The sequence below is a fragment of the Gobius niger genome (genome assembly GCF_951799975.1).
Source record: "Gobius niger genome assembly, chromosome: 2".
Taxonomy (NCBI): Eukaryota; Metazoa; Chordata; class Actinopteri; order Gobiiformes; family Gobiidae; genus Gobius; species Gobius niger.
In genome coordinates, this window is record NC_136853.1 from 485,254 (window position 1) to 503,957 (window position 18,704).

At 45.3% G+C, this 18,704-nt stretch overlaps 1 protein-coding gene across 4 annotated transcripts in view; it reads right to left on the minus strand.

Annotated features, from left to right (window-relative positions):
- Nucleotides 1-18,482, minus strand: part of LOC306959518 (pleckstrin homology domain-containing family A member 5-like) — a 51,170-nt gene extending 32,688 nt beyond the window's left edge. For all 4 annotated transcript variants that reach the window (XM_079551646.1, XM_079551644.1, XM_079551645.1 and 1 more), the window contains exons 1-8: nucleotides 18,331-18,482; nucleotides 18,146-18,222; nucleotides 17,683-17,740; nucleotides 7,404-7,487; nucleotides 4,342-4,525; nucleotides 4,171-4,275; nucleotides 2,033-2,105; nucleotides 834-934 (exon numbers count right to left, since the gene is read on the minus strand). In XM_079551646.1, coding sequence (XP_079407772.1) covers nucleotides 834-934; nucleotides 2,033-2,105; nucleotides 4,171-4,275; nucleotides 4,342-4,525; nucleotides 7,404-7,487; nucleotides 17,683-17,740; nucleotides 18,146-18,222; nucleotides 18,331-18,422 — 774 coding nt within the window. In that variant the 5' untranslated portion in view covers nucleotides 18,423-18,482. The remainder of the gene's footprint in view (nucleotides 1-833; nucleotides 935-2,032; nucleotides 2,106-4,170; nucleotides 4,276-4,341; nucleotides 4,526-7,403; nucleotides 7,488-17,682; nucleotides 17,741-18,145; nucleotides 18,223-18,330) is intronic.
- Between the last annotated feature and the right edge of the window lie 222 nt (nucleotides 18,483-18,704).

Genomic DNA, 18,704 nt, shown 5'->3' on the forward strand with positions numbered 1-18,704 from the left:
CGGCCGATATTACCCGACACCAAGAGACTTTGGGGTAAAGACCATTCGGTTTTTCTCTCACAGCAGAAACTTTTAACAGAGTCAGATCAGTAAAGTCTGATCTTTTCTGCAAACGAGTCGTTAAAGATCAATATATCAATAACTAGCATGGATAACATCATGGACCATTTCAGCACATTACAAACATGTCATAGCAGTAGGGCTGGGAAAAAAATCTATTTGATTCAAAAATCGAGATTGTAGGTCAAATCGAAAAAGAAAAAAAAATGATATCATTTTTGGTTTTGTTTTTAGAATTGTTTTAATTTGTTTAACTCTCCTGGTCCTGCTGCACAAATGTGCTAAGAAAAACAGAGCCCACCGACGGATTTTTTGTTGTTTTATTAGCTCAATCCAAATACAGTATAAATAATTTGGATGTTTAAAGGGACTGTGCGGAGTTTAAACTAAGTATTTTCCTCCCCCTACATGTCGCAAGAACCAGAAAACAGAACAATAAGGCGTATCATTTATTTGAGCAGAAACGACCAAGTCACTTTCCTGGATCAACATCAGATACTTTTATTTTTTCCATCCAGTAGAAGCTAAACTCTTTTCCCTGATGTGAGACTGGAATCGTTTAATCTACAGGAAAACTGTTCAAGACCAAACTTAAGGAAAATGTAAATAAATGTACTGACAATAAAGATTACTGAGATGATGTTGTTTTCCTGTTATTGGTTGTTTATTGAGACTTTAAAATGAGATGAGACCTCGGTGAGCGCGATGGTCACCATTAGAAATACACTTAAGACGTCTAAACTACAGGGTTTGCAGTTTTCTAACTTGTGTACCTTGAAGGCGTATTTCCTGCTGATGTGGTCGTCCACAGACAACATGGAGATGTGGAAGCTGGGCAGGAGGATGCTCCCCAGGACGTTGTCTTCTTTATCATCTGAGCCAGAAACAACAACATGACCATCCATTATTATCCATTATCATCCCGATTTTTCCCATTTTATATCCAATTTATTGCCCATTTCTGTTAATTGATCAGCCCCCCCCATAGGGTCCGATTGTCCTAGTTTGGAGTGAATCGGACACTATGACTCGGCTGATCAATTGCCAATAAATTATCAATATCTCAAAAACGAAGTGCACAAAAAGGCTAATTTTATGTGCACAAACGAAGCACAAACGAATGACACAATTTTTGCCCTAAATTTGTCTTACAAATTGAAATCGAAAAGTAGGGGAAATTTGGGGAAAAAAGTGAAAAATTGAGGAAAATGTTAAAAAAAAACCAATTTTTAGGCTTGAGCCGAACGCAGTCCCCGGCAAGAGACTATTGTTTTTGGTTTTCTACAACTTTTCCCCGGAAATGATCGCATTTTTGACCCGCTGAACGAGACATTCGAGCGGCGTGAAAATGTATGGGAATGGACGAATTGGCCACGGCCACAACAAAATGGCAAGTGAGGTTTTAAGTGGCTTGCAAGTGGCTTGTAAGTGGCCCGCCCATCCTCCGTGAAAATAACCAGAGTTCTTACCATGGCGGCATGTCACCGAGACTACCTAGAGACTCTTATCTCCAGAGGCGAGTCAGGCCCAGATTATGTAGCGGCCGATGTGAAAAGGCAGAGAATCAATCCAACTTTTTCTGACGCTCAGTCTGCAGCCCTGCAGCCCTGCAGCCCCTGCAGCCCCTGCAGCCCTGCAGCCCCTGTAGCCCCTGTAGCCCCTGTAGCCCCTGTAGCCCCTGTAGCCCCTGTAGCCCCTGTAGCCCCTGCAGCCCCTGCAGCCCCTGCAGCCCCTGCAGCCCTGCAGCCCCTGCAGCCCCTGCAGCCCCTGTAGCCCCTGCAGCCCCTGCAGCCCTGCAGCCCCTGCAGCCCCTGCAGCCCCTGCAGCCCCTGCAGCCCCTGCAGCCCCTGCAGCCCTTGAAGCCCACTATGAGCCCCAGCAGTCACATACTAACACTTTCACATGTTCACCGTATTATGGGGGATTTGAGTTTGGTCATTTCTCAGTTCAGCACAGTCACTGTGAGTCTTACCTCGGTAATAGAAGAGGCACATGTCACACAGAACGAACCAGCGCTTCTTCCACAGCTTCATGCCCGTGCTGTCCTGAAGGGTCAGAGTCAAACAGGTCAGTGACAAACCAAAGTCATTCAGCGTCACAGAGATCTAAGGCCAGATGCTAAAAACAGAGATACTTTTGCTGTAGATCACTGTTACAAATATGAGAAACGTATGGCACGTTTTCTGTCATTTTATGTTTCCCTAAATTTCCCGCAAACTTTCCACTTTCCCCCGATTGTTCTGTTCCATCTGCCCTTGAACACAGCGCTCTACTAAACTCCAGGGTTTGAAACTCACGGTCTCCACAGAAACACAGATAACTGCAGAAACTTTCAGTTCTGAAACTTTTGCTGAAGAGGCTGACATGAATTGTGAATGAATAAGCCGGAAAGACCAGGGAGCGGAGCGGCCATGTTGGAGGAAAAAAAACGTTGAAAAAAATCCAAACTTTTCAAAAACTTTTTTCATTCAATTTCCATATTATTATTATTATTTGTTTAACTAAAAAAATGACATGTTTTTTTTTTAATTTTCCAAACTGTTCTGAATCTTTCAAACGTTCTGCGGAAAAAATCTAAAATGTTCGAAACTCCACTAAGGAAATGAGCATATTTGGATTACAGCATCACCTCGTGCTACACATGGATACCAAACATATCCGTGTTTGTGAATGAATGAGCCTGGGAAAGACCAGGGAGCAGAGCAGGTAAATAACATCATAAAGAGACATTACTCTGACGTTAAACCTCAGAGTTAAAGAGGAAGCTAGTTAAAGACTGTTCTCCTAGTAGTGTTTTCCAACCAGGGGTACGGGGACCTACCTACGGGGTACTTGAGGGCCTAGCAGGGGGCACTTGGAACTTTATCAGATTGAAAAAAATGGAAAATGTAACATCATTTTTATAGGAAAATTTATATTTTTCATTAAAATCTGTTGCTTTGGGAGAATTTTGTGTTTATTTTGACTGCAACATCCCTGTCCCTTTTCTTACAAATACCACTTTTAAGTAATTACTTTGCAACACCCTTGAGGTAGGGCATTTCGGGCATTTCGGTTGACCGCTGAAATGTCCAAGGGGAACGAAAGACAATAAACGTTGAGACTCACCTGCTTGTAGAGTCTAAAGTATAGACTCACCTGATTGTAGAGCCTGAGCCTAAAGTATAGACTCACCTGCTTGTAGAGCCTAAAGTATAGACTCACCTGCTTGTAGAGCCTGAGTCTAAAGTATAGACTCACCTGCTTGTAGAGCCTAAAGTATAGACTCACCTGCTTGTAGAGCCTAAAGTATAGACTCACCTGCTTGTAGAGTCTAAAGTATAGACTCACCTGCTTGTAGAGCCAGAGTCTAAAGTATAGACTCACCTGCTTGTAGAGTCTACAGTATAGACTCACCTGCTTGTAGAGCCTAAAGTATAGACTCACCTGCTTGTAGAGTCTAAAGTATAGACTCACCTGCTTGTAGAGCCTAAAGTATAGACTCACCTGCTTGTAGAGCCAGAGTCTAAAGTATAGACTCACCTGCTTGTAGAGTCTACAGTATAGACTCACCTGCTTGTAGAGTCTAAAGTATAGACTCACCTGCTTGTAGAGTCTAAAGTATAGACTCACCTGCTTGTAGAGCCAGAGTCTAAAGTATAGACTCACCTGCTTGTAGAGCCTAAAGTATAGACTCACCTGCTTGTAGAGTCTAAAGTATAGACTCACCTGCTTGTAGAGCCAGAGTCTAAAGTATAGACTCACCTGCTTGTAGAGTCTACAGTATAGACTCACCTGCTTGTAGAGCCTAAAGTATAGACTCACCTGCTTGTAGAGCCTACAGTATAGACTCACCTGCTTGTAGAGCCTAAAGTATAGACTCACCTGCTTGTAGAGCCTAAAGTATAGACTCACCTGCTTGTAGAGCCTAAAGTATAGACTCACCTGCTTGTAGAGCCTAAAGTATAGACTCACCTGCTTGTAGAGCCAGAGTCTAAAGTATAGACTCACCTGCTTGTAGAGCCTAAAGTATAGACTCACCTGCTTGTAGAGTCTACAGTATAGACTCACCTGCTTGTAGAGCCTAAAGTATAGACTCACCTGCTTGTAGAGCCTAAAGTATAGACTCACCTGCTTGTAGAGCCAGCCCCTCTTGATCACAGGCGCGTTCACGTTCCTCTTTATGGAGTTGGACCTTTTGCCGAAGTTGTGGAGCTTCTTGGACGACCTGGACGGCTGCAGAGGAAAACAAACGTGTTAGTCCAGACCCTCCTCCTGAACACGTGCTAAGGCGTGACCGACCCTGGCGTTGGCGCCGCCGCCGCTGACCCGCGAGCCGCCGCTGTTGGTCCCGGGACAGGGGGAGGTGGCCGTGCTGACGCTCGTGGCCGGGCTGTGGTCGGAGCCCAGAGTGTGGGACGTCTCACTCAGGAGGCTGGTGGGACGCTCCCGCTTGTCTCCCTCTGAGGGGGGGGGAGCCGCCGGCCTGGGGGAGAGAAGAGGGGGAGGCAGGGGGGAGGTGAGGTGAATAATGAAGCATCGAGAGAAGGAACCGAAAAAAGGTCCACGTTTTGATGCAGTTGGTCCAGGATTAAAGGAATCGACCTGGTTTCAGCTCAATTTTCATTCATTTTCCCTCATTTTGATCACAAATACTTCTCCTATTTCTCCCGATTTTTCCCATTTTGTACCCAATTTACTCCCCATTTCTTTATTTTTGCAAAAAAAAAAAGGTTGTCCAGTTCACACATTTTTTCCTTTTTTCTACCAACATTTCCCCCATATTTTTTCACCAAATATGTGTGAAGTCACCCCCCCCAAAGTATTCAAATGAAAACGCGTGTTTTGGGCCGTACGCCCGAACCCTTCGGTACAGTGAAAAGGGACATCAGGACAACCCCAAAACTCAATAGGAGCACCACGCCCGGATGCACAGGGAGGCGGCCATTTTGACTTTCAAGTGAGCTTTTAAGTGGCTTGTAAGTGGCCCGCCCATCCTCCGTGAAAATAATCCTTACCACGGCGGCATGTTGGCCTCTGTCAGAGTTTCTCCTGAAATCCGTCAATTTTCCCAATTTCCCCATTTATTCACAAAAGCCACACTTTTACACTCTCACCACTTTATACACCTCCTCTCCCACGAAAAGAAGCTTAAATTTGGACGTTTCTGACTGAAAATTCAGCTTTTTTGGACTGCACCATCACAGATTGGCTGTTTCTTCCCACTTTTTCCCCATTTTTTATTTTTTACTTTGTGGAAATTTGAAAACTTTTTTACAAACTGAAATTGAAAATGTAGGGGAACATTTGGGGATAAAGTGGAAAATTCTGGGAGAAATTGGGGGAAAATGTGGAATAATTTAGGGTGAACATTTTTTTAAAAAATGAGTGAAAAGTGTTTTTTCTGCCCTTTTGTCGTTAAAGGAAGTTTCTTGGTTGTTTCTCCTCAAACAAATGCTACAGATGTAGAAGAACCCAGGCCTAGTGTGAGGGACAGGAGGCCTGGGAGATGAGGGGGTGCATCTAGAGGAGCTTGTTGGTACTGCATCGGTGCCCGGCAAAACGGGCTCACTTTAAGCAGCTTTCAAATGTAAAAGGGAAAAAAAAATAAAGAGAGCGGGAATTTTTTACATTTTCTTTTTTTTCTTTTTTAAAAACTGGTACAAATTAAAACTGAAAATATTGGGAAAATATGTCAAAAATTGGGGAAACAAATCAGAAAACTTGTGAAGTGTTTTTTCTGCCTTGGTCATTTAAAAGAAATGTCTTGGTTGTTTCACCTCAAATAATTGACACAAATGTAAAAGAAATGAAAAGCAATACATGAACATTCAGGTGTCGGTGTGGACAAACACTGAAATCAGGCATCCTCAAATGTGTCTCTGTAAAGGATATTTCTAAACCCGAATATCTCAATATCCAAACACATACGAGACTTTGAAAGCTTTTCAGTAACACCAAACGTGAAGGGGCTTTGGGAACTTTCTTTTTCATCAAGGGAAATGGTGGGCACATTTTATGGGAAGAAGAAAACTTTTTATGGAGGAAATGAATACAAAGATAGAAGAAAATAACTACTACCCCAGACAAATGAAGCTCTGAGACACTTTAGCTCCTCCATCTTCCAGAGCTTTTCAGTCTTCGAGTTACCTTACAAAGATAACTCGCATTTGTTTTCCTGGTAGTCTTTAATAAACAAAGGAAGGCCTCGGCTAGTTCCATTAAAGTGCATATGACCGGCTGAAGACTTTTGAAAATGTGAGGATCATGATCAGGGATTACTGCAGAGAAGAAATGTTTTGTCTGCAGATAAAGGAGAAGGTCATGTGACGTGTGGAGCTCGTTCCCCCAGTTCTGACTTGGGTTTGTGTTCATGGGAAAAGTTTGGCTCCAAAAACTGGCACAGATTCAGAACAAGTCCCTGCTGGACCCGGAGAGGAGCAGCAGCGACATCAGCAGTGACATCATGGCCAGGGGGCGTGGCCTTTTGACTGAAGGGTTAGTAAAAAGGAGTAGCTAAAACCGCCCCTAAAAAAAACCCCACAGTCCGACCCTCATTAAGTACGAGATTTCTAAAAGTCTTCTTACGAAACCCAGCCTGGTTTCATATATTGTGACTAACCCAGTGTTATCTCAGGAGGAAGATCTGCCTAGTCTAGAGTTGAAAACATTGAAACCAGGCGTTCAAGTTGTTTTTAAGGCGTCTAAACTCCAATGCTTTTCAATGGGGGCCTAGTGGCGATATGGAGGTACTACAGCCATGGGCAGAAAGCAGAGCAGCCAGCGGCCATTGGTTTCTATGTGTACGTGTTTGTTAGACCTCGGACACATGAATGGAGAAGCCAGGACCGACACTAAAGTACGGCGAGGTCCTCTCATCTCTGTGGAAGTGCAGACACACAGATACATATATTGTTATTACTATTTTTATTTATTTTTAGTCTCCAAACCAAGCACGTCTTCCTCCTCATGTTGTTGCTGTGCTGCCGTCACTTTTTCTTTTTTTCATACATTTTGTGCCACGCGTTTTTGCCACTTTTTCATTGCTTTTTATAACATTTTGATTGTTTTTTCCAGATAACTGCATTATATTACATGTATTACAGTCTGCTAGTCCGGGATGTAGCTATTTTATATTTACTTACGTATTTTCTTTTACTTTTGTTGCTGTTTTTTTTGTTTCTTTTTCTTCTTGTTAAAAAGTGAGAAGCCCCCACCCCGGGATTCTACTACAAAAGCAAAAATAAATAAACAATATTCATGCTAAAGGACAGGCCAACTATTTTTCGAGCAGGCTCATTTAAATAAAAACAATAAGCGGCAGACTCTGAAAAGAATAGAGTAAAAGTGCGTGTGGGACGTACTGTTCATTGACCACGAAGATGCAGTTGTCCTGAGAGGGCGCTCCGTTCAGCGGGTGTTTGCACGTCACCTTACGCTCATTGTGACTGGAACACACAGAGAGAGAGACGTTAGGCAAACCACACAAACCACAAACCAACACTTTTGACATGAATGGACGTTTAAAACTGCTTTGCTTTGCTTTCACTTCCTCGGAGAGATCACATGATCCACCATCAGCTCTTCTCGTCTGCCTCGTTCGCAGAAACAAGGAGCAGATGGAGACTTTGGAAAATGATTTGAACTGTGTTTGAGCCGCTCATTCACAGAACTGACCTCAGTGTCTATTGTACGCTCTAACATGTTTGTGTGATGCAGATGTTTGTGTGATGCAGATGTTTGTGTGATGCTGATGAGTTAGCTTAGCAGCATCTGTTCACTCGCTCGTCCGGGAAAGACACATTTATTGTTTTTTTTTCTTTTAAAGAAACACAATCAAATCGAAAATCGAGATTGATCAATATGGGGAAAACAAGATCATTCTTTTTTCCATAATGGCCCTCTGTAAAACCACCAGGTCCTCTTGGCGCCGCATGTGCCTCCTGTACTTCCTGTTTCTCTGGGATTGACCTGAAGGCGCTGCAGCTTTGGTCAGAAAAATAATGTAAGTCTATGGAGTCAATGGGCCACAATGGAAATCCATTTTAGTGACTTTGCTACAGAAAGTTGGCAATGAAAGGGTTCAAATATTTTAAAAGTTTGATTATTTTTAAATGCATGACAAGAGGAGAGGTCAGCCTCCAAATTAAAACCAAAAAGTTTAAAAAAATATTGTTCCTTCATTTTTTTCATAGCTCTCTAAAGTGAAAAGCACGTTTTTGTGTGGAAGCTCCCACAATGCAACATGTTAAACTATAATCGCCGCTACATAAACACATTTCAACTTAGAAACAAATCCTTTGGGTCATTTCACACAGACATCAGGCCACATCAGCCAGACCAGACATTTCCCATTTTGGGTTTGAAATTTAAAAAACATATAACTTTTTGTGTTTTTGGAGCATGCGCTGTAACTTTGGGTCAGAAAGTTGGCAATGAAAGGGTTAAAACAGTATGAAAGTTATAATATTTTATATGTGTGGAAAGAGGAGAGTCAGACCTTCACAATAAAGAAAAGTGAAAAGAAATGTTGTTCCTTCATGGAGTTATAGCTCTCTGAAGTTTCCCTTAACGTGAGTATTTTATTTATGAGAGTTTACAATGGGGTAAAAATCCAAATGACATCACATTATTTTAGATCACCAAAAAAATAAACAAACATGGCGGCGGCGTCTGAAGAGCTCGTGTTTCTGGAGTCAACAGGAGACGGAGTTTTATATTTTAACAATGAAAGAACTCAATGAAACTGTCGGTGACGCAGAGGAGTCGACCACGACACAGATGACGGATAAAGTTCTCCCTCCACTAACTCTCTGTGAGCTCCATCAGCTGAACTCTCTCCCTCCTGCCCTCTGACCTTCTCCCAGAGCTCCTGGTCTGTGGCTCAGGGTGTAGAGACGAGCAAAACATTCAGCCCAAAGTGACTCAAACTGCCATAACCGGGCACAAAACACCTCCTCAAAAAGGCGTGTGCGTCCCAAAAGCTCGATCGTATTATTGTTGCTTTTCCGGCAACTTCATCCTGGTTCCCGTCGCTGTTTTGACTATTTTTTTCAAGAAGCTTTAAGATTTGGGTAAAGCCAAACTGGAGGAAATGCCCCAAATCTAAAAGCAAAAACGTGCCATACAAAAAGAATCAGCACATTATATAAAGCGACATAAAAGTGACAAAAAAAGGATGAAAACGTGACGAAAATCGGACTTAAAAAAAAGCAACAAAAACATGAAAAGCCTGGCTCAAAAGCGCCTAGAAAAGATGAGAACAAAAACAAAATCCCGGTCTTAGCTTTCAAATGAGCCGTGACTCTGGCTTGACTCTATAAGAAGCTTTTAGATTTGGGTAAAGCTGGAGAAAATGTGCTCAGTGAAGAGATCTCGTCCTTTACAGACATGACTGAATCCCCTGACACGGTATCAGAGGATCAGTAAACACCGGACACACAGGAAGACCCGCCCTCACGAGATCCCATCGCACACGGCTGTCACCATGGAAACACACGCTTCATTCCACAAAGTTTAACCAATGTCCAAAGGCTTCCTCACAGACTTCCTCACTTCTGATTCTAGTTCCATTGGGATAATGTGGGGAACAAATGGGGAAAAAAAGCTGAAACATTTGGGGGAAAATGTAAAATTGGAAAAGCCGTAGAAAAACCAAAAAGCATGAACTAATCTAATTAATTCCATTTATAGGGATCGTTCAGGTATCGGTATCAAAAACCAAGAATCGTTCAGGTATCGGTATCAAAAACCGAGTATCGTTCAGGTATCGGTTTCGAAAACCAAGGATCGTTCAGGTATCAAAAACCGAGTATCGTTCAGGTATCGGTATCAAAAACCGAGTATCGTTCAGGTATCGGTATCAAAAACAGAGTATCGTTCAGGTATCGGTATCAAAAACCAAGAATCGTTCAGGTATCAAAAACCAAGTATCGTTCAGGTATCGGTATCAAAAACCGAGTATCGTTCAGGTATCGGTATCAAAAACCAAGAATCGTTCAGGTATCAAAAACCAAGTATCGTTCAGGTATCGGTATCAAAAACCAAGTATCGTTCAGGTATCGGTATCAAAAACCAAGGATCGTTCAGGTATCAAAAACCAAGTATTGTTCAGATATCGGTATCAAAAACCAAGAATCGTTCAGGTATCGGTATCAAAAACCAAGTATCGTTCAGGTATCGGTATCAAAAACCAAGAATCGTTCAGGTATCAAAAACCAAGTATTGTTCAGGTATCGGTATCAAAAACCAAGTATTGTTCAGGTATCAAAAACCAAGTATTGTTCAGGTATCGGTATCAAAAAACAAGTATCGTTCATGTATCGGTATCAAAAACCAAGGATCGTTCAGGTATCGAAAACCAAGTATCGTTCAGGTATCGGTATCAAAAACCGAGTATAGTTCAGGTATCGGTTTCGAAAACCAAGTATCGTTCAGGTATCGGTATCAAAAACCGAGTATCGTTCAGGTATCGGTTTCGAACACCAAGTATCGTTCAGGTATCGGTATCAAAAACCAAGGATCGTTCAGGTATCAAAAACCAAGAATCGTTCAGGTATCGAAAACCAAGTATCGTTCAGGTATCAAAAACCAAGTATCGTTCAGGTATCGGTATCAAAAACCGAGTATCGTTCAGGTATCGGTATCAAAAACCGAGTATCGTTCAGGTATCGGTTTCGAAAACCAAGGATCGTTCAGGTATCGGTATCAAAAACCGAGTATCGTTCAGGTATCGGTATCAAAAACCAAGAATCGTTCAGGTATCGGTATCAAAAACCGAGTATCGTTCAGGTATCGGTATCAAAAACCGAGTATCGTTCAGGTATCGGTTTCGAAAACCAATGATTGTTCAGGTATCGAAAACCAAGTATCGTTCAGGTATCGGTATCAAAAACCGAGTATCGTTCAGGTATCGGTATCAAAAACCGAGTATCGTTCAGGTATCGGTTTCGAAAACCTAGTATCGTTCAGGTATCGGTTTCGAAAACCTAGTATCGTTCAGGTATCGGTATCAAAAACCAAGTATCGTTCAGGTATCGAAAACCAAGTATCGTTCAGGTATCGGTATCAAAAACCGAGTATCGTTCAGGTATCGAAAACCAAGTATCGTTCAGGTATCGGTATCAAAAACCAAGTATCGTTCATGTATCGGTATCAAAAACCGAGTATCGTTCAGGTATCGGTTTCGAAAACCAATGATCGTTCAGGTATCGAAAACCAAGTATCGTTCAGGTATCGGTATCAAAAACCGAGTATCGTTCAGGTATCGGTATCAAAAACCGAGTATCGTTCAGGTATCGGTTTCGAAAACCTAGTATCGTTCAGGTATCGGTATCAAAAACCGAGTATCGTTCAGGTATCGGTATCAAAAACCAAGTATCGTTCAGGTATCGGTTTCGAAAACCTAGTATCGTTCAGGTATCGGTATCAAAAACCGAGTATCGTTCAGGTATCGGTTTCGAAAACCTAGTATCGTTCAGGTATCGGTTTCGAAAACCTAGTATCGTTCAGGTATCGGTATCAAAAACCAAGTATCGTTCAGGTATCGAAAACCAAGTATCGTTCAGGTATCGGTATCAAAAACCGAGTATCGTTCAGGTATCGAAAACCAAGTATCGTTCAGGTATCGGTATCAAAAACCAAGTATCGTTCATGTATCGGTATCAAAAACCGAGTATCGTTCAGGTATCGGTTTCGAAAACCAATGATCGTTCAGGTATCGGTATCAAAAACCGAGTATAGTTCAGGTATCGGTATCAAAAACCGAGTATCGTTCAGGTATCGGTTTCGAAAACCAATGATCGTTCAGGTATCGAAAACCAAGTATCGTTCAGGTATCGGTATCAAAAACCGAGTATCGTTCAGGTATCGGTATCAAAAACCGAGTATCGTTCAGGTATCGGTTTCGAAAACCTAGTATCGTTCAGGTATCGGTATCAAAAACCGAGTATCGTTCAGGTATCGGTATCAAAAACCAAGTATCGTTCAGGTATCGGTTTCGAAAACCTAGTATCGTTCAGGTATCGGTATCAAAAACCGAGTATCGTTCAGGTATCGGTATCAAAAACCAAGTATCGTTCAGGTATCGGTTTCGAAAACCGAGTATCGTTCAGGTATCGGTATCAAAAACCAAGAATTGTTCAGGTATCGGTATCAAAAACCAAGTATCGTTCAGGTATCGGTATCAAAAACCACGTATCGTATTTAAGAGTAAATCAACAGTCCGGGGCTAAATCTGTGGAGCAGCGTCACCATTTCTCACTCATTTCTGATTTAATGCCAGTTAACGGGATATTTCAGGGTTATTATTGTTTGTAGTTCATGCAGTCCTTATATTTGAAGAGTTTAGGCTAGGCTAGTGCTAGGCTAGTGCATGTCTATGGTAACTAGTAGCCTGCATTAAAAACAGTCTGACCCGAGCACAGAGCACCTGAGGCAAATCACTGATAACACCAGACTAAACATATGAATGTGACTGAATAACGTGTGGAAGAACTTCTATCTGAGCAGCTTCAGCTTCCTGCACTAGCACTAGCCTAGCACTAGCCTAGCACTAGCCTAGCACTAGCCTAGCACTAGCCTAGCACTAGCCTAGCACTAGCCTAGCACTAGCACTAGCACCACTAAACTCTTCAAATATAAGGACTAGTGCATGTAATGAGATGGTTTGTAGGGTTTGGGTTTTATGTCTTACACATACATGTTACTCCATCATGTGTGTAGTACACGGGTACACGTGATCACACATGTACTAAGTCTGACAGCGTGTGAACTAGGTGTTACCGGTACATTTCCACACGCGTTCCAGGCTCAAAACAGGGACGGAAACCAGGGGGACAATACAACAAAAGAGCAACAAAAACACAAACAAAAACACAATAAACAAACGACAAAAACACAAACAAAAACACAACAAAAGAGCGACAAAAACACAAACAAAAACACAATAAAGAAGCAACAAAAACACAAACAAAAACACAACAAAAGAGCGACAAAAACACAAACAAAAACACAACAAAACACAAACAACAAAACACAACAAACGACAAAACACAATAAACGAGCGACAAAAACACAAACGACAAAACACAATAAAGAAGCGACAAAAACACAAACAAAAACACAATAAACGTGCGACAAAAACACAAACAAAAACACAATAAACGTGCGACAAAAACACAAACAAAAACACAATAAAGAAGCGACAAAAACACAAAAAACACAAACAAAAACACAATAAACACACGACAAAAACACCATGAAAAAGCGACAAACACACCATGAAAGAGCCACACAACAGTGCCTGGAAAGTGAGGTCGATTGTTTGGCTTCAGTTCCAGCTCGGCACATTTTCTCCTTGAGCTTCACGATGTCGTGGCAGAAACAGTTTTGTTTTGTCTTGACCGAGTGTTTCAGGGACACAAATATTCAACACATGGTTTAAGGTCAGGGCCTCGCTCGACAGCGTCACAACATATACTACACATGTGTTCAGGAAGGACAAGGTCTTAGCTTTCAAATGCTAGCACTGGCTAAGAACGTAACAAAACACGACACAAGCACGACCAATACAGCAACAAAACTGACACGGAAAAGCGATGACAAAGCAACAGTTCCAACGACTTCAGAAAACAGTGAATTAAACCTGTTTCCACACAAGAGACAAACGGCTCGCGGAGGGAGGGGAGAGAGTTCAGTTTGTCAGTGGTTTGTCGGACCTTGTGTTGAAGCTGCTGGTCCAGAGACAGGACTAAAGGACCTGGATTTTCTTCTTTTCCCCAAATTCTTGCTTTCATTTTTCCCATTGTTTTTCTCATTTTTGCCACAGTTTCTCCCCATTTTGCTCTTTTTTAAATGTATTTTTTGCTAAATGTTATTGCAGTATTTTCCCGTTTTTCTTGACTTCTCATATGTCACATTATCGTTCCGTTTTCCGGTTCTAGACAGATTTGAGGTTTCGAAAAGGACGGGTGTAAAGAGTCCCAGCCCTGCTCAGAATCACACAGTGGGAACAGTGGTGTCGATGAAAAAAGCTTCTTGAAAAAAGGGTTGAAATGTGGGGAAAATGAGGAACATTTTGGGGAAGAGTGAGATCGATATTCAAGACGAGCCGCTGATCCACTCAGTGTTTAGTTTGAATAAAGTGATGTGTGATTTGGGTTCGAGCGGTTCAGACGGATTCCCAATGGCCCCTGGACCAACAGCATCGAAACGTGGATCTGAAGAGACCAGATTGTTTTTCGATACTTGGTTTCTGATCCAGTGTGGTTTAAGCCGGGCCTATAGAGCTGTGCAGCGGTGGCCTATTTATAGAGGCGCTACATGAGCTCATGTGTGTCAGCTGCTGCGCTCAAAATGGCCCCACGCGGAGCTGCAGCCGGGCCCCCACCCTAACCCTCCACTCAGGGGGCTCTCAGGGGGCCCTCACCCTAACCCTCCACTCAGGGGGCTCTCAGGGGGCCCTCACCCTAAACCTCACCCTAAACCTCACCCTAACCCTCCACTTAGAGGGCTCTCAGGGGGCCCTCACCCTAACCCTCCACTCAGGGGGCTCTCAGGGGGCCCTCACCCTAACCTCACCCTAACCCTCACCCTAAACCTCCACTTAGAGGGCTCTCAGGGGGCCCTCACCCTAACCTCACCCTAAACCTCCACTTAAGGGGCTCTCAGGGGGCCCTCACCCTAAACCTCACCCTAAACCTCCACTCAGGGGGCTCTCAGGGGGCCCTCACCCTAACCCTCACCCTAAACCTCCACTCAGGGGGCTCTCAGGGGGCCCTCACCCTAAACCTCACCCTAAACCTCCACTTAGAGGGCTCTCAGGGGGCCCTCACCCTAACCCTCACCCTAAACCTCCACTCAGGGGGCTCTCAGGGGGCCCTCACCCTAAACCTCACCCTAAACCTCCACTTAGAGGGCTCTCAGGGGGCCCTCACCCTAAACCTCACCCTAAACCTCCACTTAGAGGGCTCTCAGGGGGCCCTCACCCTAACCCTCCACTCAGGGGGCTCTCAGGGGGCCCTCACCCTAAACCTCACCCTAACCCTCCACTTAGAGGGCTCTCAGGGGGCCCTCACCCTAACCCTCACCCTAAACCTCCACTCAGGGGGCTCTCAGGGGGCCCTCACCCTAAACCTCACCCTAAACCTCCACTTAGAGGGCTCTCAGGGGGCCCTCACCCTAAACCTCACCCTAAACCTCCACTTAGAGGGCTCTCAGGGGGCCCTCACCCTAACCCTCCACTCAGGGGGCTCTCAGGGGGCCCTCACCCTAAACCTCACCCTAACCCTCCACTTAGAGGGCTCTCAGGGGGCCCTCACCCTAACCTCACCCTAACCCTCCACTTAGGGGGCTCTCAGGGGGCCCTCACCCTAAACCTCCACTCAGAGGGCTCTCAGGGGGCCCTCACCCTAACCCTCACCTTCACCCTCCGCTCTGGGGGCCGTGTGGTCGCTGAAGTATAATATTACTTACACCATGGTCTGGGTGAATGCTGGACTCTGATTGGCTGGTGCATTATTTTGGTATAACCGCACACGTAGTCCGGTAGTTAAATCACTGGGATATCACTCCGCTGTGGCGTCGCCGTAGCAACGCCTGACACAGCTGAATCAGATAAAGGCGTAATTAGTGACTGACAGGAACGTATGAGATGGATTTAGTGTTTGCTAAATGTTTGTAGAGGAGAGTGAGCAGCTAGGTTAGCTACTGTTAATAACATATGAGCTTTACATTTCTATTGGAAACGGTTAAGGCTATTCATCATTTTCAGGCGTACATAAAATGATCCTGCATTGAAGCATCTTTGTCTGGATTAGTAAAGTCAAACATAAAAGTTTGAGTTGGGGGGGCCCAGGTGTGAGCGACTCCACCGCAGCTGTTTCCATAAACAGTTGAGCTGGTTGAGCTAGCTAGCTTTAGCTTCAGGTTAAACCTTGTAAAAGGTAAATAACTCCTGCCCACGAGTGCCGCATATCGGTGTTTCCTTCCAGGGAAAAGTGTTTCCGGGTTAGTCCTGTTGTGTTGTGATTCTGTGCTGATGTTGTGTCGTTGAGCCTGACTGAGATCCTCGTAATAGCTGCGGAGAATGACTCGCTCTGAGACCAGCCTTCAGTGACCGGCTAATAACCCACACAAAATAGTCCCGTAGTCTGGCAGATTTAGTGACTTTAGTCAATGAAAAACACATTTATTATAAATGTTAGGTTTGTGGGACCCTGGTATAAGCGGATTAAACAACGAGGAGCCGCGTTAGACGTTATAAAGCAGGAGGAACAACACTGTGTCGGGCGTTAGAACCGGCTAATGCGGCTCCGAGTTCTTTAATCCTTACTTTTGTTACTAAATAATAATATACTAAAAGTTGGTAAAGTAAAACGTACTTTACAAGCCTGAGTTACCAAGTTTCTCAAAGCGCTGCACTGTCATTATTCAGTCACTCCACTGTTGTAGCCACAGCTGCCCTGGGGTAGACTGACAGAAGCGAGACACCAGTCTGTGCCATCAGCCCCTCCCTCCAAACACTACATCCACCCACACGAGCACCGACCAGGCCTGCTCAGATCAGACGTGATTCATCCGAGTATCCCGGTCAGAAAGATCCATGTCACTGGTCACACGTGCGCCCTGAGTCCCACATGTTAAAGTGCACGAACATAACTCTGCAAACTGGAGGACACTCTGGTTTACAACTCTTAAAGGGGGGGGGCACCTGGCTTTGTGTTGCTGTAAAGATAATGTTGTCTCATGACAGAATATAGAAGGTCCTCCTCCCTTCTTCTGCACACGGGCTTAAAACCATTCAGACATGCAGGAGGGATGGGGAGAGCTAGAAACGAGTTTGGGCCACATCAAAACATGCCACAGTTAGTGCAGCTGTAAAGGAACAGGCCGTGGTTTTTACATACTGAGATATGTTCTTACCTGAGCTGAGACGAGTTCTTTAGGACCTGTCTGGTCTTCAGTCACATAAACACAGGAGTAGTTCAAAATCCGTGCAGTAATATCTTCACTTTACTGTGCGTGGCCAAACTACTCCTGGTATTATTCCGCCTTGCAATATAGTTCCCCCTTTTATCCGCTTAGAAAATCCACATTGTTTAATTGTGTGTAATTATACTTTGTAGTGGAACACTTCACGTAACCATATTTAAATAGGGGGAAACGTGGAAGAGCTTGGTAGCTTCTATCTTGACCTGTTTTGGAGCTATAGAGGAGAGAGGGAGAGGCTAAATGCTAACGCCGTCTGCGCTGTGTTTACGTGACTGAAGATCAGACAGGTCCTAAAGAACTCGTCACAGCTCAGGTAAGAACATATCTCAGTGTGGAGAAACACTGGCCTGTTCCTTTAAGTTTGGACGGAGATGTGGAGGTTTATGTTAACCTGTGAGTACATTAAAGAAGCTGCAGTGTGTGTGTGTGTGTGTTGTCAGTGTGTTGTCAGTGCAGTGTGTGTGTGTGTGTGTGTGTGTGTGTGTCCTGGGTGTGAGCCGCTGTCGTCTAACTGGTCTGACTCAGGGGCCCCGGGAGGTCCTGGACATGTGCGCACAGGCATCAGACTCAGGCAGCAGAGCCGGTTCACACACCACACACACATCCATGTCCGCTGCGTGCGTGAGCGTGCGTGTGTGTGTGATCACTCACTTGATGAAGCAGCGCGCGCCCTCGAACGTGTATCCCTCCTCCCATCCTTTGGGCAGATCTGTGGAGACAGAGACCGTGAGCCCCGTGAGCCCCGCGAGCCCCGCGAGCCCCGCTCCCACAGCAGGCCCCGCTCCCGCACACACTGCGGAGCCGCGCGGGGCCCAGCTGTGCCCGCTGCCCCGCGCGGCTCCGGCTCCTGCACCAGGAGGGGCAGGAGGAGCGGGGGGAGCAGGAGGAGCAGGGGGAGCAGCGGGAGCGGGGGGGCGCGGAGCCTTTAGCCGTGAGTGAGGGATCGCTCCGTGCGCCGACAGCGCCTACGTGACCCAACTTTTAACAAGCAGCAGCTCCAGGTGAAGCTCTGCAGCAGCGCGCGGACAGCAGCCCGGGGAGCGCTCACACACGGACGGGCTCCGGGAGTCCTCCGCGCGCCCCCCCGGAGCCCCCCCGTGCGCACACACGTTACCTTGGGTCTTGCGGTGCCCGGTCACCACTGCCTCCCCGCTCACTGGATGCAGCCAGGTTGTGCTCTGGGCTTGTTCACTGTGAAGAAAAGCACAAACACGAGTGAGCGCGCGCGGATCCCCCGGGCCGTCAGCGGGGAGGGGGGGTCGGGGTACGGGGGTGCGCGGGGGGAACGGGAGGCTTTACTTGATGAAGAAGATCCGTCCGTCCCGCAGCGCGCCGTAGGTCCAGGCAGAGGGCAGACAGAGGAGCCAGTCCGGCCGAGGCTCCGCCGCCATGTCTGACACTGGAGCGAGCACTGCGCGCGGGCACTGCGCTCATGCCTGTGCGCGCGCCCGAGGCTCCGCGGGGCCGCGCCTTCTGCGCACGAGGGCGCGCCTCACACGCGGACACGAGCGGCATTCTTCTGTATGACTTCAGCGTCACGTGAGCGGCTCCAGCAACACTTTCAGAAACAACAGCAGCAGCAGCCAGGCTCTACAACAAGGAGAAAACATCTGCCTCTACAACAGGCTCTACAACAAGGAGAAAACATCTGCCTCTACAACAGGGAGAAAACA